General features: G+C 39.6%; 1 protein-coding gene across 1 annotated transcript; it reads left to right on the plus strand.

Moving 5' to 3' along the window:
* Window positions 1–9,797: 9,797 nt before the first annotated feature.
* On the plus strand, window positions 9,798–12,075 carry LOC123515653. The gene is made up of 3 exons (XM_045274472.1): window positions 9,798–10,312; window positions 11,211–11,389; window positions 11,677–12,075. Exons 1-3 carry the CDS (start codon window positions 10,068–10,070, stop codon window positions 11,958–11,960), a joined length of 708 nt encoding a protein of 235 aa, XP_045130407.1. The 5' UTR covers window positions 9,798–10,067; the 3' UTR covers window positions 11,961–12,075.
* The last annotated feature ends 10,227 nt before the right edge of the window (window positions 12,076–22,302 follow it).

A 22,302-nucleotide genomic window follows, 5' to 3' on the forward strand; every position in this document is an offset into this window, starting at 1 on the left:
GTGAAAACTAATGGAGCATAATAATATGATAATGCATCAGATCGCTGCTTCTCTAGATAATATTATTCACTCATACACGAGGGTTGGGAAGGTGCCATCAGCAGTGTCACGGCAATATGTTGTTTGACTACTGAACTGGACATCTTCTGAGTCATTATTAGTGTGTTGAAGTGAGATAATAATACAGTGAAGTATTTAATACTCATCTGGTCCAGCTTTATACATCTGTCTCAGCATAATCTTTTGTAACAGTGTTATTGTGAGTTATGTGATGTACAGTTGTGATGATGAAAGTTGTGAGAAAAAACAAGTATTTGAAAAGATAATAGCAGTCTTATGATATAGAGAGATGGTGGAGAAGTGTGGCAGTGAAGCGTGGGGTGAGGTGAAGGTCTCAGAGCAGGAGATAACACGTGTCACGGAGGGGAGAGGGGAGGCAAGGATTTAAGGTCTAGCTGTCTCCCAGTGATACTGTACAAGGGCACTAATTTTTGCTGCCACCATTCTACTGGTTCCAAGTACTAAGTGCAGACCGTTTACCCTTTCTTTCTTCCCTGAGACAAGTGAAAACTAATGGGGTAAAGAAAAATATAACTTTAATGATGAAAAGTAACAAAAAAAAATATACATTCTCTCTTTCTACCTTACATCAGAAAGGTACACTATGAATACTAGTCACCACTTGAGCACTCCTACCACTATTCTATCTAACCTGACACATGGCCTACATGAGGAACTAGGAGAACCATGGACTCAACTGGCAGCCTGGCCACGGAGATCCTCCTGGTGTCTCCTTTGTCACTCGTCTTTCTCCCTTTCCCTGTTTCTCCTCTTTGTTGGGCATCTCCAAATTGTCATGCACACACAAGGGGGACTAGACAGATCTAGGCTGGTCTACCTGCATTAACAAGGACAGATACAGGTGAGCTACTACCAAGTCTAGATGTTCCACATGGTGTGTTCAATCCCACGAGGCATACGGGCAGGAGAGATTAACGTACCTCCGTGCATGTCCAAGCAAGCAAGAGAGGTTGAGCCATGCCTATGCCAGTATTTATGCCCTCCATGAAGTCACTACTCTTTATACATGCATTCCCTATTTGTATTCCTTGTTCCCCCACGACCAATATTCCGTACTCTATAATAAAAAAACATTTACTAGACATTCGAAAGTGCAGAGTATAAGGGTTTTTATGGTGACCCCTTAAATAAGGATCTTAAGGCTTCCCATACTGTCTGCCACGACCTGTACATGGCTTTCCCCTTTGGAAAAGAAAAATCCTTGTACTTCAACTCTCATAAATATAATGAAGGTTAATGGTGTTTGACACATTACAATGCCTGTGTTTTCACATTTTTCTTTTGTTCTACCTCTTCACTCTTCTTTTTATCTTCTTTGTTAATCTTTTCTGTCTTTGACAAGACTGCAAGTCAGATGAGACCCGACCTGGTCAGAACAGGTGAGCTCCACTCCCACTAGTCCTGGCAAGCCAAGCAGGATGGTGTTCCTCAGCAAGAGTTCCACCAAAGTCATCATCCTTGGGGGGGTGAACTTTCAGGTCCTAGGTTCCCTGGGTCATACTTCATAGCCCCCAGGACTGTGGTAATCTTTGCTACAGCTGTGCATCTCCACTCAGGCTGTGAAAGAGTTTATGGACCAGGTTCCTTATTTAACTCAGGGGTCTATACTGTTCCTTTCCTACTTAGCACTCCTCTGTGTAACATCTCACAGGCCTGTGTTGTCATGCTCTGTGTGGTTCCTCTATTTCATCCTCATCCTCAAAGGGTAACATGACTTTGTTCATGTCCACTATATATATAACCTTTGTCACCCACGAATCATTTTATTTTTTTTCCTGAGCCACGGTGGATTGTGTCTAGTAAATGCAATTTCCAGATAATACAACACTCCTTTCTGCACAACTTTCTTCACTTTGTAAGGCATTGTCAGTTAGGAGTGTCCTTGGCATCCCATAGTCCCCAATATAAGATCTAATATTCCTAAATACCTTTTCTATCTGTTTAAAACATAATTTAAACAATTTTACACAAAATTCACACTACTGCCATTGCAGAGCAGTTGCTGACTTAGTTTGTTGGCACATTATACATTCTTTTACAATCTTTTTGCAGAATAACAAACAATCACACAACACACTCACAGTGCTGTTTCTCTCACTCTTTCTCTGTGACTGTTACAGGAGTCACATCTTAAGGGTTTAAGCGCCGGTACTGATCTGCTTATGAAAATAAAGGATCAGATGACCGTGTGGCTGAAAACATGACATCACACATGTAACTGACAAATAGAAAGTTACTACATTTAGAGTTACACTTGGTTGTGACCAATGGGATGCATTGTTTAAAAAGCTGACAGGTGCATACCCTTATCATGCTGCTTGGATTACTGTAAGGTTTTACGAAATGTTTGTGAGCTTACCAAGGTTAATTGAACCTTCATATTCAAGCTTCCTCTCTCTTCTCCCTTCTACCTATTACCGATGCTATTTGAAGTAGGTTTATTACAGGGCTTGGCAAGCTATCGCTCGTCGTTCTGACAAGATTTCTACTAACTACAATCATGTTATATAATATAAATGCATGTTATGTTATATATGTTATACTTACACAAAGCAATGTTATATTCATATGATGGACATAATTAAAATGAAAATATATAAAGTCATATCCATAAGAAGTTAAATTTCTTAGAAGATCAATGTTCTTTTAAGAGAACAACAATTGAAGGTGCAAATTTTTACTTGCTGTCCTGCCATATTTACTGTGTGTTTAGTCTTTGGTTATCAGATCCTGATGAAAATCTACTATAAAATTTATCAATCACTATTCCCTCTGGCCATAATTCAGGATTGAAGAGCTTTTTGTCATTAAGCTTCACAGTCCTGATGACGAGGTCGCTGTGCGACTGATACAGGATAACCTAGATGGGCCCTGGTGGCTCTTTGTTATCCTATTATTTATGTTATGTTATGTTATGTTATGACTGAATGGTTTATATTCATTGGTTCTAATAACAAGGTTCGAGACAGCAGAGACCTGAATCCTACACACATCATAGATATAAGTTTTCAAATCTTCATATGAAACTTCATTATCAACTCTCTCACCAAACACATCAAACAATCAAGTAGCAGCTTTTAAGTTTAAATTATCATTACCATTCAAACCTCTCACTCCTGTAATACCTTTTTTACTTACCTTCCTTTTTTTCTTCCCCTGTTGTCCACCAATGTCCAGTTATCATCTTCATCTCCCACCAGTGGATCTTCGCCAGCAGACGGTTGCCCATGTCGATCAGACATAAGTGTCAATGCAATCGTCCTCAAAGCAGCAGCGACCAAGGGAGTGGCATCTCTTGTAACTCTGTTATTTTTTCTAATTGAACGATGCTGAAGATGTTCACCTTTATTCTCTTGTGCTGTTACTCTTGCTGATTTGTTATTGTTGCCTTCATTTGTTGTGGTATTGTTATTTCCCCTTCTATTTGTTCCATTCTTCTAAACATGGCTCAGTCTATCATCCGAACAGGAATCACTGTCTCATCCCCTGATACTCCAAACTACTTTCAAGCTCTGACACATCATCTTGGACTCCCACGTTGTTAACAATTCTGTTCCTGACTCCACATTGTCTCATACTTTCTCTTTGCTTATCATTTATCTTTAGGTACAAATGTATCATTACTTCCTTTACTCCTTTTATCAAATGTCTGAGGAGTACTTACTCTTAATGCTGTAGCATAACTCATTGTCATCATCCATGGTCTAAAGTTTGAGAACAGAAGCAGGTATCAGAGCTTCATCCTCGTCAAGGAGAGATTTAAGGCAAGGAGACGCAGAACCTTCGTTCATAGTAATATCCTTCATTGCTTCATCTAGACTGACTACAGCATTCAAAAACATTTTTAGATCCATGATATCTAGTCAATGTTGTCGAACAGTGTCAGCAGAATTAAGCATTTCGGTTTTCATGTCCATTATTTTTGGTAGTAGATCTTTTATCATGTGACTCTTCGGACAAGTTAGATAACAGTGATCCAAATTTTTCCAAACCAATAGGTGGCATTCTTTTCTGAGAGTTTGAAATGAACTTTAAATGCTTCTTTTCGTTTGAAAGATGCTCATGAAGCCCAATAAGAACTTTTTGTTTTATTTTATTTGAACACCAACAGCAACAAGGCTTTTCTTACTCTTCTCATCTTATAGAGCTTTTCATTTTGAGTAATTTGAACCCATACATACTCCTCGCAAATTGTTTATAGCACTGTTGAAAATTTTTAAAAATTTACCACTTTTTTGGAGAGAGCGAGCAACACCCACCCGTGTGAGGAGGAGTAGGAGTAGAGGTAGTAGTAGTAGCAGTAGCAGTAGTAGTAGTAGTAGTAGTAGTGGGTAGCCAGTCTTTCCTTTGTAGGCTTATAGGCATTCCAGCCTATATGAAAGCCCACAAAGCCCACCTGCCTCCTACAGAACTTGAATTTTTCTGGCTTCTGGGTCACACCTTTCACAGCACACGTCTCCAGAAAACTGTATGTGTGCCAGAATGCATCCTCCACGCTGACATCGAACAGTAGGGTGTCATCTACACACATAAATTTTCTTGGGATCCCTGCAATGGTGTCATCAAATCTTCTGGTATAGGCATCTGGTCTGGGAGCAGGTGGATGACATGCAGTTTGCCCGCCATCACTGGCAGAGGGCTTCTGTCAGTGTTGAACATTGAGCCAGAAAAATGGCAGAGGAGCCAGCTCTCTAGCTGTGATATGTTTTCTTCTAGTGTGGGAAATGGGAGCAGCAGCGCTCTATCAGTTGGCTCAAGCACACTGTCACCAATGTCAGTGACAGTAGATGCTACAAATGGGGTTTGGTGAGGGAAGTCAACGTACACCAAACCCAGATCCTTGCAGGCCTGTAATGAAATGTAGCACTAAGTGGCAGTCTTTATGATGAAAACCACTTGTGTCGTGGACCTGTTTCCATGCTGCATGTGACAGGTGAATGCAACCCATAGGCTTTAGGCTCACATTCGCCATGTCACGCAGTCATCCTTGGCGCACTAACGATGTCGCCCTGATGCCGAGTGTAGCCAGCATCCCTGGCCCAGCTACACACACCTGGGCCCCAGTGTCCTGCACTACTTGTATCCTGGCCAACGTCCTCTTCTGCTATGCGTCATTGACAGTCACCTAAATGCATGGCTGGGCCTGAACTTTCCCCACGGCGGTAGTTAGTATGCCAGAGGCTTCCACATCATCGGACACAGCTGCTTTCTTGCCTCTGCTCCTGCATACTTTGAGCAGATGACCAACCTTAACGCAGTTGTAGTACGTTTGCATCTCCGCAGGACATGAGCCTTTCCCAGGCTTGTGTCTAGCTCTGCAGTTGCCACAGCGAGGTTTGTGGGGTGGTTGGTGGGTCCCTGCAGCTTGAGGCAGAAGACCCTCCTGCTGCTGTGCAATCTTATTCATAACAAAGGTTTCTATTATTCCATTAATGCATTTTCAATATATGTGCACATTTTTTTGGTCCCTTTCCTGCGCATTAAGGGAGGACCCTCTGACACTTCATCTATATCAGATCCAGCTACAGTTAAGTAAAGGCGGGTTCACATGTACCAATTTGCGACTTTTTTTAATGTACGTAGAGTTTCCGACTTGCAATCAGCGCCTACCAACTGCAGAAAGCAGAAGCAAATCAAGAGCAACATGTTGGTCTTGCTAGTTGATTTGCAACTTTATTTAAGGTGGGTTCACGTGCCAATTTGCAACTTTTTATTTTATTTTTATGTACATAGTTTCCAATTCATCACTTCTAGTCGGAAAGTGTCAAACGTAGTGCCTGCAAAGTCGTTGGTATGGACTAGTTGGCGCCTTGGGGGGAAGTGAGTATAAACAAACAGCAGCTACCCGCCAAGATGTCTTCCTCCAATGACAATGCTGAACCTGTGGTTGTTCTTCTTTTGGCATACCGGAAGTCAAGAGAAAAGAAAATGCATGTAGATACGTCTCTGGTAGAACGAAAAAAAGGAGTGTCGACTACACTCTAAATTAAGGCAGGTTCACACGTGCCAATTTGCAACTTTTTTTTTTTTACGTACGTAGAGTTTCCGACTTGGCACCTAGAAACTGCAGAAAACAGTCGCAAATCAAGACCAACATGTTGATCTTGATAATAGATTTGCAACTTTGTTTACGTCATGAAATCATGGAGTAAGCTTTGTAAATGTGGTCTCCAGGTGTAAAGATCGATAGAGTTGGTGAGGGAAAAAGGACACATCTGGGACCCAAGAAATGAATTATACAGTTAAAAAAAAAACCTGTATAAATCGACGTTGGACGAAATAGCTACCACTCTCCATGAACTGCTCTCCTCAATGCAGGGAGTTGTTGGAGGTGAGGATGGAAGACTTGCTAGGATGATCACAATTGTGCATAGTCTTCTTAAGATTAGCGTGTGGTAGACACTCCTTTCTTTTCTTCTACTTAGCCAGGGACATATCCCCAGGCATTTTCTTTTCTGTTGACTCTTCCGGTACGCCAAAAGAAGAGCAACCACAGCTTCAGCATCGTCACTGGAGGAAGACATCTTGGCGGGTAGCTGTTTGTTTACATTATTTCCCGCCAAGGCACCAACCTGTTGATACTTTCCAGGTGCTACCTATCCAACTAGAAGGAACATATGTAATATATATATATATATATATATATATATATATATATATATATATATATATATATATATATATATATATATATATATATATATATATATATATATATATATATATATATATATATATATATATATATATATATATATATATATATATATATATATATATATATATATATATATATATATATATATATATATATATAATTCGCAATTAGTGTGAACCCACCTTACAGTTCTACATTTGTCATTAGAAAATTGTTGATCTTAAGGTGGGTTCACATGTATTTACCTAGTTATATTTACCTAGTATTGTACAGGATTCGAGCGGGGCTCATAGTGTCCTGTCTCCATATCTCCATTTACCTAGTTTTTCTTTAAAGTTATGTACACTATGTGCTGTAACAATTCCATTATCCAATGCATTCCATTTTTCCACCGTTCTGTGTAGAAAACTGTATTTTCCAATATCCTTCACACACTGCCTCATCCTGATCTTCTTTTCATGTCCTCTTGTCCTTCCATCTTCCACCAGCAGCACCAGGTCTTCTTTGTCTATCTTTTCAATATCATTTACTGTCTTATACATTGTTATTAGATCCCCATGTTCTCTTCTGTCTTGTAAGGTTGGCAGTCCCATTTCCTTCAGTCGTTCTTCATATGTGAGGTCCTTTAATTCCAGCACCATCTTTGTAGCAATCTCCTGTGTCCTTTCCTTTTTATAACTCGGAGACCATACCACTGCTGCATATTTCAGCCTTGGGCGTATCATGCTTGTGATCATTTTTTTCATCATATCTTTATCCATGTAATGAAATGCCACTCAAATATTAGTCAACATTTTATATGATAGTCCAAATATCTTGCCTATGTGTTTATCAGGGTTCAGATTTTCTTGTATGATCACTCCAAGATCTTTTTCCTCTTTAGTCTTCATTATTTGTTCCTCTCCCATCAAATAGTTCCATACTGGTCTTCTCTTACTCTTTCCTAGTTCCATTATGTAACATTTCTTGGCATTAAAGTCCAATTTACACTTCCTGCTTCACTCATAGATCTTGTTTAAATCTTCCTGCAACAGCAGACAGTGCCAATTTGCGAGTTTTTTTTTTTTTTTTTTTCTTTTTTTTTTACATACATAAAGTTTCCGACTCACAATCAGCGTCTAGCGACTGCAGAATGCAGTCGCTAATCAAAACCAACATGTTGGTCTTGCTAGTCTTCTTGGGGATTTGTTGGGGCCATGCAGGCTGTGTCACAGCCTCTAATGCCCTAAAGGTGCAGTATGTGGTGGTGATGTATTCAGGCTATATGTAGTGGAGCCGATTCATTTTCTGTAGGAAGGTCCTGGTGAAATTCAAATTCAAATTGAAATGGTTTATTGACGGTAAAACATCAAAGTGGGCAGTCAGCATGCTGAGATGCCCACCCAGCTGACCTTGAAAGGCCTTACACAATCATTAACATAGAAAATTATATATTATTATATGTATGTCCACTATATATTTACAATAAATTAAACTCTTGAGGCAAAGTATTTGTACTTTTTTAAGATGCAGGGCACAATATCATTATTTTATCAAGTGACAAGCTTGCAAGGTTGCATCACTAATCTCAGGATCCCTGAACTCTTCAGTTTTCACACAAAAACATAGATAATGTTGCAAAGTATGAGAGTTTTCTTCATTACATAACTTGAAGGGTATGCCATATTCACTAATGATATACTGCCAACAATACTTATACCCTAACCTTAGCCTCATAACAACAGTATCAACTCAGGTGGATGTTCTATCATAGCATACATTGGTGTTGTTGTAAATAGTCACATAGTGTCTCACGCTCTCACTTCCACTATCCATGAGTTTGCCAATATTTTCATAGTCCCATTGTCTCCGCCTACTTGTCAAGACACGCTTGATTCTGCTTAGACTCATAATGGCCTCAGAATCAATGGAAGTTTTCTTTAATGCCTCCTTTGCAAGCTTGTCAGCGGTTTCATTGAGGCAAATGCCAACATGAGACGGTACCCACATAAATTGCACAATGTGCCCATCATCTTTTAGCTGAAAGACAATAGCTTTACAGTGGGACACCAAGGCCTCATTTACACCATTAAAACTATTAAGAGAGGACAAAGCACTCTGACTATCTACAAAGACATAAATATCTTTACCTTTCAGGGATGCAACTAGCAATCCCTCATATATAGCTTGTAGTTGTGTGGTTGTAGTAGACGAAAAATCTCCAAGTCTCTTAGATATATGTTCATCAGTACATACACCTTCTCACAATATTCCCTAATTACTGCACCACATCCAGCCTTAACTCCACTTACTGAACCATCACAATACATATGAACATTATATCTTGGCAAAACATTAATTTTAGATAATAAAATTTGCTTTAGCTCTAGAGAACAGTTCATCTTTCTTAGCATGCAGTTGCAGAATATCAACTTTAATTTTATCCTGCGACCAGGGTGGAATACTATCAATTTTCTTCAAAGATGCACAATATTGTACTGCACCATATTCATACAGGGCTGGATACAGGTTTTTACCATAACTGTTAACTTTAACAGAGCTATGGGTATTCTGGCAGGTGTTCACTAAGGATATTATTGCATCATCACCTCTTCTAGCCATCCTAATGACAGCAGCAATGACCAACTCTTTAACCCCATAATGAATACTTGGAAGATACAGTTCCTTTCTCATAATGTCAATTCTAGTAGTCCTTGTACATCCTAATATAGTTATCATGGCCTTATTCTGCACCACTTCCAAAGCTTTTCTGTGGAAGAGATACAAGGACAGGAGCAGATCAATAACTGACCTAACAGTACTAATGTACATGTTCCGTAATACTAGTATACCTACCCCACATCCATTATTAGCTAATACTTTCAAAGGTTTCAACCTTGCCTTACAAATATTCTTAACATAGTTCACAGCACTTTCGGTTGAACTAAAGCTAACATGCATTCCTAGGTACTTATAGGTAGTTACTCTTTCAAGGCTTTGTCCATTAAGCATGAGGACTCCGTCAGTCACATACCGTGATTGAAATTTAGTCTTGCCTACATTCACCACTAATCCCATACATAATCACAAGGATTCAAGTTCAGCAAGTGCCTGAGTCATAGGGCCGTACTTTTAAAACCTCCGACTTTGGTGGCAAACGCCTGGCAAAGATTCATCAGGCAAGGATATGAGTGAGGGTGTCCTTATTTTAAAAAGCCAAGGTGGGCGATGGCTGCGCCTGGCGAACGAGTGTTGCTTAGTGCTAACATCTTGAATTCCCGCTCTATGTAGCGCGTTGGCGACCGAAAAAGCGCGCGAAATACAAGTTTGTTTACATCTTGCTGGCAGCATGGCTTCTACAAGCAACTCCTCCACCTCATCTAGTGCCTCTCCTTTGTCCCTTTTTGATAAAGAGGCACTTGTGGAACTCATTAAAGAATACTTTGATGTCCTTAATGACAAGTCCACCAAATTCTATGCTTCAAACAGGAAGGCTCAAGCATGGCAAGAAATATCAAGAAAGTTTTGTGACTCCACAGGTCACCAAAAAACTCCCTTGCAGTTATGCAAGATATGGGAGAACATCAAAGCTAGGTGAGTTACATTGATTTTGAAAGCTGCATGTCTAATGGATGCAAATGTAAACTCATTTTTATTGTCCTTTTCTAAAATAAACTAACCTAATCTAAGGCCTCTGGCATACCCAAAACACCCATCACAGTGGGGCCCCTCAAGTGAGGTAGTGTCGTGAGTGTAGTCAAATTCAATATACCTGGCCTAATCAAACTAATCAAAGCATCCTAAGAATGTTGGAAGAAGCACTTGTAAGCTGGACTGAGTGGACTGGTAACACTAGGGTAACTGAGGTGGAGCTAGATTTCATAGGATTGCTTCATATTGTTCTTGGTCCTACAGTACAATGACTAGGTACTTCTCATACTCATATTATGTGGTGCTACTATAGCGTGAGTGCTACCTCAATATAATCTAACTTAGCCTAACAGGTTAGGTTAGGTGAGGTAGACCTCATGCTAATGTAACACATATTATTCTATATATTTTGAACCTGACATATATGTCTCAAACTGCTAGATAAAAACACTGCTGCTGTAGTGTGATTCAGGTTAGTTTTGTCAGGTTAGGTATATGTTAGATCTTTTTATTTATTTTATTTTTTTTATTTATTTATTTTTTTTTTTTTTGGTGTTTTGAATGAAATTACTTAACAGATTTTATCAAGCAATATTGATTTTTCAGGGAAGGTGTTAGGAGAAACAGCTAGGTAGCTAATATGTTCAATTGACACATATCAGCCAAAAATATATATCCTGATCAAGAGTAAGATAGAGAATGGTTTAAAATTTTAAAGATTTTAGCAGCATTGACACAACTACTGTTCATTTGAACATAATAAATTATAAGATTGCTTTACATTATGAAGTTAAGTGTTGAAGACTTACTCAGATAATAACCATCATGAAAACCTTTCCAGGAGCAACAATGATTACTCCCGGCACAAGGCTGAGAGGGTAAAGACAGGAGGTGGTAAGTCACCAAAGCCTGTGGATCCTCTCTCACAAAGCATCCTTCCTTTGCTGGACAATGAATTGGACCCACTATGCAACACATGGTACAGTGATCATGGACACCACACGGTTGTTGAAAATGAATGTGAGTCACGATGAGGCAGTGAGGAAAGTTTTTTTTTTTTTTTTTAGCCTTGGTGCTGTTTTTGGTATGATAGCCATCGCCTTATACTTAAATTCCTGGTATGCCAAATGTAGTTGCTATCCCAAGTGAACTTAACCAAACAACCATACCTATTTAACTAACTAAAATAAACATAAGCAAACAAGGTGCATAACATACCAGCACAACTAAAAAATTAGAGTATAAGTTAATTTCTTATTTATCTTCCTGTGGGTTAAGACTAAAAAGTATGTAATTTAATTTTTCAGCTGATGGGTCTGTGACACTTTCTCTGTCACAGCTGGAGGATCCCGTCCAAGAGAAAATCCTTCCTCAGCAAGTGCCCTATGGTAGTCCAGCTGCCCCTGCTCAGCCAGTGCTCCACAATGGTCCTGGTGTCCCTCCTCAGCTAGTGCTCCACAATGGTCCTGGTGTCCCTCCTCAGCCAGTGCTCCACAGCAATCCTACTGCCACCATGGAACAGCCAGTGACTCCAAGGCCAAGGAAGGGGCACTTGGTAAAGAAGAAGCTGGTACAAGATGCAAAGCAGTGAGCTTTGAAGCTAGCTGAAGAAAGACATCAGCGAAACATGGCAGCTGATGAGCGTTTGTTTCAAGAACGACTAGAACTGCTTCACCATGAGAAACAGTTAATAACATCATATTAAGCAAAAAAGGAATTTCTCATAGACCAAAAAATAAAACATGAAATTGCACGGCACAAAAAGGAAATGCCCTCTGTCTAACTATCTCATATATATATATATATATATATATATATATATATATATATATATATATATATATATATATATATTATTTTTTTTTTTTTTTTTTTTTTTTTTTTTTTTTTTTACGGTAAGGCCTATAGTGCCTGTAGGCACACTTGAAGAGTGTATGGGAAACGCTGTTCAGCTTCCGCCCATTAGTGGCGCAGGCAATTTTATTTATAGTGGTACCCATATTAGGGCCCATATCACCGCCCAAGCTCATCTTGAGTGTACACCTAGAACCTGGGTATCATGGTGACATGTAGGTAACTTTAAACCACTCGACAAATGGCAAAGTGTTTTAAGGCTGTATGTGGTGGGATTCGAACCTACGCAGGGACATCTGCCCGATCCCATGCTCACCACCTTATCCACTATATATGTATATATATATATATATATATATATATATATATATATATATATATATATATATATATATATATATATATACAGTAAGGTCCCGGGTTACGTCGGTCTCGAGTTACGTCAAACTCGCACTTACGTCAGTCCACTATAAGGCAATTTTAGATTTAAAAAATTGAAAATTTATAAATCGTAAAGCACGGGTTTATTGTTATTGTTGGCGCCAGGCGTCACTAGTGGTTATCCACCACACCGCCCACCTCATGCTTGAATACAATAACACTCACGCCTCAGTTCCACCACACCGTCACCCCTGGCAAGAGTGTTCCTACATCTGCGTTTGCTGACTATATTAGTATCTTGCTCAATGGCACCAAAAAGAAAACTCCTGAGTGATAGCAGTGATGCTAAGAAAAGGAAAACCATTACGCTACAAGAAAAAGTGGACATAATTAAAAGACATGAGAAGGGAGGCAGCAGCTGTGTGTAAGGGAGTGAAGAAGAAAATGGGAAGCCCGTTACCATGACAACAGGGAGGTTGACGACCTTGAGGGCTCACACACCTATCACAACAATAACAACTCCGGAGCCTTTGCCTGGGCCACACGACACTCGCAGCTCACTTGCACCGTCTGCGCTTGTCTGCTGATCCCTATTGCCCATTCCTATTGCATTTCCTGCCCCACTGCCCACGCTTCTACTCCCACCGCACTGCACTACGTTCCCAGCTGTCCGCGTCACAACATTCGACCTGCCCGCCCTTCTGGCGGCCTCAGGCATCCACCCCTCTGCCAACATGCAGTCCTTCGCGTTCACGGCCCTAATCAACAACAAAATCAAGCTTGTGTTTCATATTCCTACATACTTGTAAATAATATAACAATATACCTTTTACTTATATAACGCTTCTACTCCTACCGCACTCCACAAAGCTCCCAGCTGTCCAACCTGGGCGTCACAACATTCGACCTGCCCACCCTCCTGGCGGCCTCAGGCCGCCCCTCTCGGCAACCTGCAGTCCTTCGCATTCGCGGCCCTAATCAATATAGTCCTACATAGTTGTAAATAATATACCAATATAACAATATAACCTTTTACTTACCTGAATAACCATAAAAAATTATTGGTTGAAAACTCAATAATCTGCTTTGAAAGTACAAAAACTCGAGTTACATACAAAATCGACTTACGTCATGTTTCAGGAACGTAACTCTGACGTAATTCGGGACCTTACTGTATATATATATATATATATATATATATATATATATATATATATATATATATATATATATATATATATATGTATACACAGGCAACCCCCGTTTAACGAAGGTTCACACAACGAAATTTCGCTATAACGAAGGTTTCATTTTAATACCATCTGCTCGTTTAACGAACACCAAACTCGCTTTAATGAAGTTTTATTCAGGTATTTTTTTTCCAAATTTCAAAGTCCCACTGTATCATGCAAGCTGAATACATCAGGAGCTGCTGGTACTAAGGCCTGCCTCAGGAGAAATCCTGAGACACCTATAGAATAAAGATCAAGATCAAGCCTCTCATGGACAACACAGGCTCTGCTGATACAAAGGCCTGACTCAGAAGAAATTTTGTGTCACCTGTAGCATCAAGATCAAGATCAAGATCACACACACCACTCACTGCCCAGTCAAAACAAAACAGCGTCACCAGCAGCTCATCTTCCTTAGTTCAACTTACCACCAAAACACCCTGCAATGTGGCCTAACGTTCCTAAGAAGACCAGGAAGTGTCTTACTCTCGAAGTGAAGCTGGGTATTATTCACAGACAAGAGAGAGGCCAGAAAACTAATAACATTGCTTCCCACCATGGCTTGACTCCATCTACTGTCTACTATTTTCAAGTCAAGATACTCTATTAAGAAGGCTAGTGAGACCTCATCTTCCTTGCAAGCTAAAACAACCACCAGAACTTCTGACTCTACAATGGATAAAGTGGAAAGCCTTGTGGAAATGTGGTACATAAGTTTTGTATGCAGTACCATGATGCGCACTTTGTTTACATTCCACAGATTGCCGGTTAGTGTATTTCCCGTTTCACTCTCCCTCCCTTCATAAAGTTAAGATCATCAACATTATAAAGTTACGTACATACATACATTAGTGTACATTATAATGACTTAAATTAAACTACCTAAATGTTAACTTCATAATTTTTACTTTCATTAAACCTTTTACTGTACTATGATGCACTCTCACTTTCCTTACTCTCAATGGAAGTTCAAATCAGGGGTTATACTTGTTATAATCGGTTCGCTTAACGAAGTGTTTTTTAGGAACGTAACCCCTTCGTTAAACGGGGTTGCCTGTATATATATATATATATATATATATATATATATATATATATATATATATATATATATATATATATATATATATATATATGAGGCACTGCCTTGTTTCTATAATTTATCATTTTATTATATGCCCATTGTATGGCGGCTGGCTGTCGCTGTTCGCTGTGGCCAACCACCCTCTTTGTTTCCACCATTTTGTTGTGCCTGCAGCCTCGCCTCAGTACCAGGGTAGTCTTCAGCTGAGGTGGACGCGACGCTCGTGGCTCTGGCACAGTCGAGATTCGTGTTGCTGGACTTCTCGTAGGTGCTCACTGGTCGTCGGTCTGGGAGTTGTGCCTCCTTGAGTAGCTGGCTTGTTACTCGGTAGACCGTGGCTGTGTGGGACAACGGCTTGTTGTCCTGAGAAAGTGTGGCCGGTTGGGGCTGCATTTCTCGTGTGTTCGTCCACTCGGGTGTGGCGACGCAGAGAGACGCGTTTTTGTTTCGTCCCGTTTTTGCTGTTGGTGGCTGTAGTCACCAGTGGGGTTTGGTGGGCGGCTGTGTGCCCCCATCATCTTTGTATAGTATCAGTAGTATACTGTATTGTAGTGGTTGTAGCCACGCACGCTAGTGAAAAGCTGAGAAGCTTCGTACTGTCGGCCAGTGGTGCATAGTTCTCGTCCGTCAGACTTGTCTGTGACGAGTATCTGGACTCCGTGTATGGCTGTTGTCACCCGTAGGTGGTGTCTGGGCTTGTGTGTACACCACCGGATGTACTGTACACATCATATATTGTAGTAGTCATAGGCTAGGGGTGTCAGTCTGACAGGTGTTAGGAAGCACTTGTCATATTAGGATAGTATAGTAATATATACACTCCGCGGGTTGTCCTGGTCTGTGATTCATCACCGTCTGTGAACAAGGCATGCGGAGAGGCATTAATACTTCATGAGAAGTGGGTGGAATTGTCCTTGTGGGCGGTTTCTCTAGGGGGTATTAAGGCCTCGCCCTGTTACACATAGCATTTACCATTTATAAATTCTACTTGGTTGGGTACAGGAGGAGAAGGAGTTGCTGAGGAGATTCCCTTACAGTGGGGGAAATTATACAATGTTGGCGACCTTGAAAGAACCTGAGAGTTATGGCGGCTGAGTTATAGTAGTGGGGACTCTGTGGAGTTTTATAATCCCCACTGTACTGACCGTAACAAATTTGGCGATTTTGCCAGAATAACACTCTAGTGAGCTGTAGCAGTTAACCGCAGCCGTGGCGTGACCGTAACAATATATATATATATATATATATATATATATATATATATATATATATATATATATATATATATATATATATACAGTAAGGTCTCGGTTTAGGTCAGAGTTACGTTCCTGAAACATGACGAAAGTCGATTTTGTACGTAACTCGAGTTTCCGTACATTTCAAAGCATATTATCGAGTTTTCAACCAGTCATTGTTTATGGTCATTCAAGTAAGTTAAAGGTTATATTGTTATATTATTTACAACTATATAGGAATATGAAACACAAGTTTGTTTTTCTTGTTGATTAGGGCCACGAACACGAAGGACTGCAGGTTGCCGAGAGGGGTGGCCCTGAGGCCGCCAGGAGGGTGGGCAGGTGGAATGTTGTGACACCCAGGGCAGACAGCTGGGAGCGTAGTGCAGTGCAGTGGGAGTAGAAGCGTGGGCAGCGGGGCAGGAAATGCAATAGGAAAGGGCAATAGGGATCAGCAGACAGGCGCAGACGGTGCAAGTGAGCTGTGAGTGTCGTGTGGCCCAGGCAAAGGCTCCGGAGTTGTTATTGTTGTGATGGGTGCGCGAACCCTCAAGGTCGTCAACCTCCCAGTTGTCATGGTAACGGGCTTCCCATTTTCTTCTTCACTCCCTCACACACAGCTGCTGCCTCCCTTCTCATGTCTTTAATTACGTCCTCTTTTTCTTGTAGCGTAATGGTTTTCCTTTTCTTAGCATCACTGCTGTCACTAAGGAGTTTTCTCTTTGGTGCCATTGAGCAAGATACTAAGAACTTGAGTCAGTAAACGCAGAAGTAGGATAACACTCTTGGCAGGGACGACGGTGTGGTGGAACTGAGGTGGGCGGTGTGACGGGTAACCACCAATAACAATAAATCCCGCGCTTTACGATTTATAAATTTTTTATTTTTTTTAATCTTAAATTGCCTTATAGTGGACTGACGTAACTACGAGTTTGACGTAACTCGAGACCGACATAACCCGGGACTTTACTGTATATATATATATATATATATATATATATATATATATATATATATATATATATATATATATATATATATATATATATACACAGTGCTTACTCCAATTTTGCAATACGCCAATTTTGCAACCAAGGACCAAAAATTGCCATTTTTAAAATTTCCTCATCTTGCTCCTTTCCCCCGGTATTGCGAGTGGTGGCGGGAGAGAGTGTTCCCACAAATTATATATTACTGTATTATATAGGCAATATTTTATTAATTTATTCATATTTATCATATTATACTATATTATTATCATATTTATATTACGAGTATATTTATCATAGTTTAGTGGTTTATGGCTAGTTTTCATAAAAATCTGGCGGTAATTCAACAAAGCTCATCTGGCAACACTGCCCCGCTCCCTCCCGGCTTTCATTTGTTTACTTACACCTCCACGGAGTTCTCTCTGCAAATTTGGAGGAATCCTTGTGCTCGACTTTGTGAGACATGGCGCCACCAACCAAGAAAAACATTAGGCTAACTTTGGACCTAAGATGAAGATAATTAAGATGAAAAGAGATGGAAAAAGGAACTGTGATATCTCCAGAGAGTTTGCTGTGGGAGAATCAATTGTGAGAATGGTTTTTAAAAACAGTGAGAAAATTGAAAAAGCTGTAAAAACCCTATGGTGGACAGATTTTTTATTCTCGTAGCCATTGTACAAACACTGTGATCATTCATATGGAAAGATACCTGGCTCAATATATATGTGATATAAATATGGGCAAAATATTAGGAAAATATTGAAAAACTAGGCGACCATGGACAAGAGGTCCACCATATTCAATTTTTCCCATAGGAATAATACTTCCAATTTTGATTTCCAAATTTATGCCTCACAATGCCGCCTTTTCTCAAAATTGAGTAAGCATATATATATATATATATATATATATATATATATATATATATATATATATATATATATATATATATATATACACACACACACACACACACACACTTTTACTTTTTACTTTTACTTTTTACTTTTTCACACATCTTGCATATTACTAACTAGTGTAATATGCAAGATGTGTGAAAAAGTAATAAAGAAGCAATGGATCGGGTTTCTTGAAGACAACAAAATATTATCAAATAGCCAATTTGGTTTTAGAAAAGGTCGGTCATGTGTGACAAATTTATTGAGTTTCTACTCTAGGATAGTTGATCAAGTACAAGAGAGAGAGGGATGGGTTGACTGTATTTATTTAGATCTAAAATAAAAAAGGCTTTTGATAAAGTGCCACATGAAAGATTACTATGGAAGTTAGAGGAGAAGGGTGGCTTAAAAGGAAGCACATTGAGATGGATGAAGAATTACTTAATGGGAAGAGAAATAAGGACGATAGTTAAAGATATGAAGTCCAAGTGGAGAACAGTAGACAGCGGAGTGCCACAGGGGTCAGTATTGGCACCAATACTTTTTCTCGTATATATAAATGACATGCCAGAGGGAGTGAACAGCTACATAAATCTGTTTGCGGACGATGCGAAACTGTGCAGAGTCATCAAACAAAAAGAGGATTATGAAATACTACAGGAAGACTTAAACAAGATCTGGAAATGGAGCAAAAAATGGGAGATGGAATTCAATGTGGACAAAAGCCATGTCATGGAAATGGGAAAAGTGAAAGACGACCAGTGGGAATCTATAAGATGGGAGATGGAGTAGAACTAGAAAAAGGAAAAAAGGAAAAGGACTTGGGAGTGACAATGGAAGAAAATAATCAACCGGTTAGCCATATTGATAGAATTTTCAGAGAGACGTATAATTTGCTAAGGAATATTGGAGTAGCATTTCACTATATGGACAAGGAAATGATGAAGAAATTGATAAGTACTAAAATAAGACCTAGATTGGAATATACAGGAGTTGTGTGGACTCCCCATAAAAAGAAACACATAAGAAAATTAGAGAGACTACAAAAATGGCTACAAGAATGGTTCCAGAATTTAAAGGGATGGCATATGAGGAGAGACTAAAGGCAATGGATCTACCAACCTTGGAGCAGAGAAGAGAGAGAGGATCTGATACAAGTTTATAAATTGATTAACGGAATGGATGAAGTGGATAATGAGAAACTGATCCTGAGAGAAGAATATGACTTTAGAAGCACAAGATCGCATAGTAAGAAACTAAGGAAGGGACGATGTCTGAGAGATGTTAAAAATTTAGTTTCCCGCAAAGATGTGTTGAGACTTGGAACAGTTTGAGTGAGGAAGTGGTATCAGCAAAGAGTGTACATAGTTTTAAAGAAAAATTGGATAAGTGTAGATATGGAGACGGGACCACACGAGCATAAAGCCCAGGCCCTGTAAAACTACAACTAGGTAAATACACACACACACACCAAGTTTTTTTGGAGGATGAGAAATGGGAGGCTAAAGAAGTGGTGGATAAAACAGGCGGAATAGACATTACATGGAAGAAAGAGACTAGGAATGGAATATAAGTGACTTACATGGATTTCTGTCTAAGAGGCTAGAATGTATGGATTACCTAAGAAATAACGAACCGGACATAATGTGTATGGTGGAAACAAAGCTAAGGCCCGAAATAAAGCTAGACTGGTTTGTTGTAAAACACTACAAAGTATGGAGAAATGATAGAAAAAATAAAGGAGGTGGTGGTATAATGGTTCTTACTAAGGAAGATCTGATAGTGAAGGAGGTAAACTATAGTAAGAGAAATGAGGATGTGATAAGTATGCTTATAACAGATGGCAAGAGGGACATTAATATTATAACAGTATACATACCACCAAGAACCAATGCTTGGGAATATGAACAGTACCAAATGGTGATGAGAAATACTCTGGACAGAATGAAGCAAGAACTCATCAGTAAGGATAGAGTGATGATAGTCGGAGACTTTAATTGTAAAGAAATAGTGTGGGAAGACTACGAAGTGGTGAACGGTGGTGAGAGGGCAGAGGAATTGTTAAAGGTAGCAACAAATAACTTGATGACACAGTGGGTGAGATCACCAACAAGGTGCAGGGGACAAGATGTTGCAGCAAGGTTGGATTTGGTATTTACCAAGTGCATCTCTCTAAAAGAGGAAATTGAACATAAATGTCCCTTGGGGAGAAGCGATCATGATGTCCTAAGCTTTGAGCTGGATACGGAATTAAGCACGAATAAGATTGTGGAACGCAGATACGAAAAATTATATTATATTAGGGCAAATTATAACCATATAAGGGAGTTCTTTAATGAAATTGACTGGTACGTGGTATACCAGGAAAGGGATATTAATAAATCAATGGGGCCTGATGGCATATCTGGGAGGTTACTAAATGAATGTAAGGATCAATTGTTGAACCCCGTTTTTTATATTGTGGAAACCTCCATACGAACAGGATTAGTTCCGAAAGAGTAGAAAAGAGCTGACATTGTGCCTATATATAAGAATGGTAGTAGAATGGTATGTGAAGAAGTAATTAAAGCTAGGTGGAGTGAGTATCTAGAAAGTGAAAACATTCTGAGTGAAAGACAGTTTGGTTTCAGAAAAGGAAGATCGTGTATCAATTTATTATGTTTTTATTCAAGAGTGACTGACATACTACAACATAGAGAGAGATGGGTGGATGCTATCTACTTGGACTTGAGAATGGCCTTTGATAAAGTACCACACAATAGACTGATGTGGAAACTAAAGAAGATTGGAGGAGTAAATGATAAACTAGCAAAATGAATGGAAAATTACTTAATGGGAAGAGAAATGAGAACAGTGGTGAGAGGAAGGAAGTCCGAGTGGAAGAAGGTAACCAGTGGAGTTCCACAAGGGTCAGTGCTTGGTCCCATCATGTTTTTTTATTTATGTTAATGATATGCCAGTAGAAATTGACAGTTACATGAACATGTTTGCAGATGATACTAAAATTATGAGGAGATTAAAGAATGTGGAAGATTGTAACAAGTTACAGGAAGATCTTGATAAAATATATGAGTGGAGTAAGGAGTGGAGGAAGGAAGTCCGAGTGGAAGAAGGTAACCAGTGGAGTTCCACAAGGGTCAGTGCTTGGTCCCATCATGTTTTTTTATTTATGTTAATGATATGCCAGTAGAAATTGACAGTTACATGAACATGTTTGCAGATGATACTAAAATTATGAGGAGATTAAAGAATGTGGAAGATTGTAACAAGTTACAGGAAGATCTTGATAAAATATATGAGTGGAGTAAGGAGTGGCAGATGGAATTTAATATAGACAAGACCCATGTTATGAAAATGGGAAGAAGTAGATACAGACCAAACTGGGATTACAGGCTGGGTGATGAGAAAATTAAAGAGACCAATGAGGAGAAAGACTTAGGAGTAACCGTGCAAAACACTTTGTCACCAGAGAAACACATTAACAAGATTTTTGGGAAAACATATAACATGCTTCAAAATATTGGCCTTGCGTTCCACTACCTAGATGAAGGAATGATGAAGAAGATATTATTTACCTTAATAAGAACCCAGTTAGAATATGCAGCTTGTGTCTGGTCACCACATATGAAGAAAAATGTGAAGAAGGTAAAAAGGGTACAGAGGCTGGCAACAAGGATGGTACCAGGACTCAGGGAGTTAGACTATGAGGAAAGACTAAGGAAGCTGGGGCTGACCACATTAGAAGAGAGAAGAACAAGAGAAGACATGATAACTATGTATAAATTGGTGAACAAGATTGACATACTGGACAGAAAGTTGATAAAGGTGACCACAAGTAATCATCTCCGAGGACATGGAAAAAAGCTAATAAAAAACATCTGTCTAAATGACGTGAGAAAATACAGTTTCCCGCATCGTAGCATTGATAAGTGGAATAAACTGAGCAGTGACGTCGTTGACGCGGTGTGTGTCAATCAGATGAAAGAGAGATATGACAGGAGTAGACAAGGAGACAGGACACAGAGAGCTTAGCTCGGGCCCTGTAATACACAAATAGGTAAATACAAATAGGTAAATACATGCCCCCTCACAGCCCTCGGAGACACTGGTGATGGCCCCACCCCCGGAGTACCCGTTCCAGCAGACAGTGGCCGACATGTTCCAGCATGAGGGGCATACATATGGCCTACGCCGATAGACTCACAAGCTGGCTAGAGGTAGCCCACTTCCCACATGGCGCCACCTCCCAGAAAATT

This window comes from Portunus trituberculatus, chromosome 39 (genome assembly GCF_017591435.1).
Source record: "Portunus trituberculatus isolate SZX2019 chromosome 39, ASM1759143v1, whole genome shotgun sequence".
Taxonomy (NCBI): domain Eukaryota; kingdom Metazoa; phylum Arthropoda; class Malacostraca; order Decapoda; family Portunidae; genus Portunus; species Portunus trituberculatus.

Bases quoted from the DNA above. Each gene is read 5' to 3' on its own strand.
- LOC123515653 (XM_045274472.1), top strand. From the start codon at position 10,068: ATGGCTTCTACAAGCAACTCCTCCACCTCATCTAGTGCCTCTCCTTTG. The intron at 10,313-11,210 runs GTGAGTTACATT...AAACCTTTCCAG, and splicing joins TGGGAGAACATCAAAGCTAG to GAGCAACAATGATTACTCCC. The intron at 11,390-11,676 runs GTGAGTCACGAT...TTAATTTTTCAG, and splicing joins CACGGTTGTTGAAAATGAAT to CTGATGGGTCTGTGACACTT.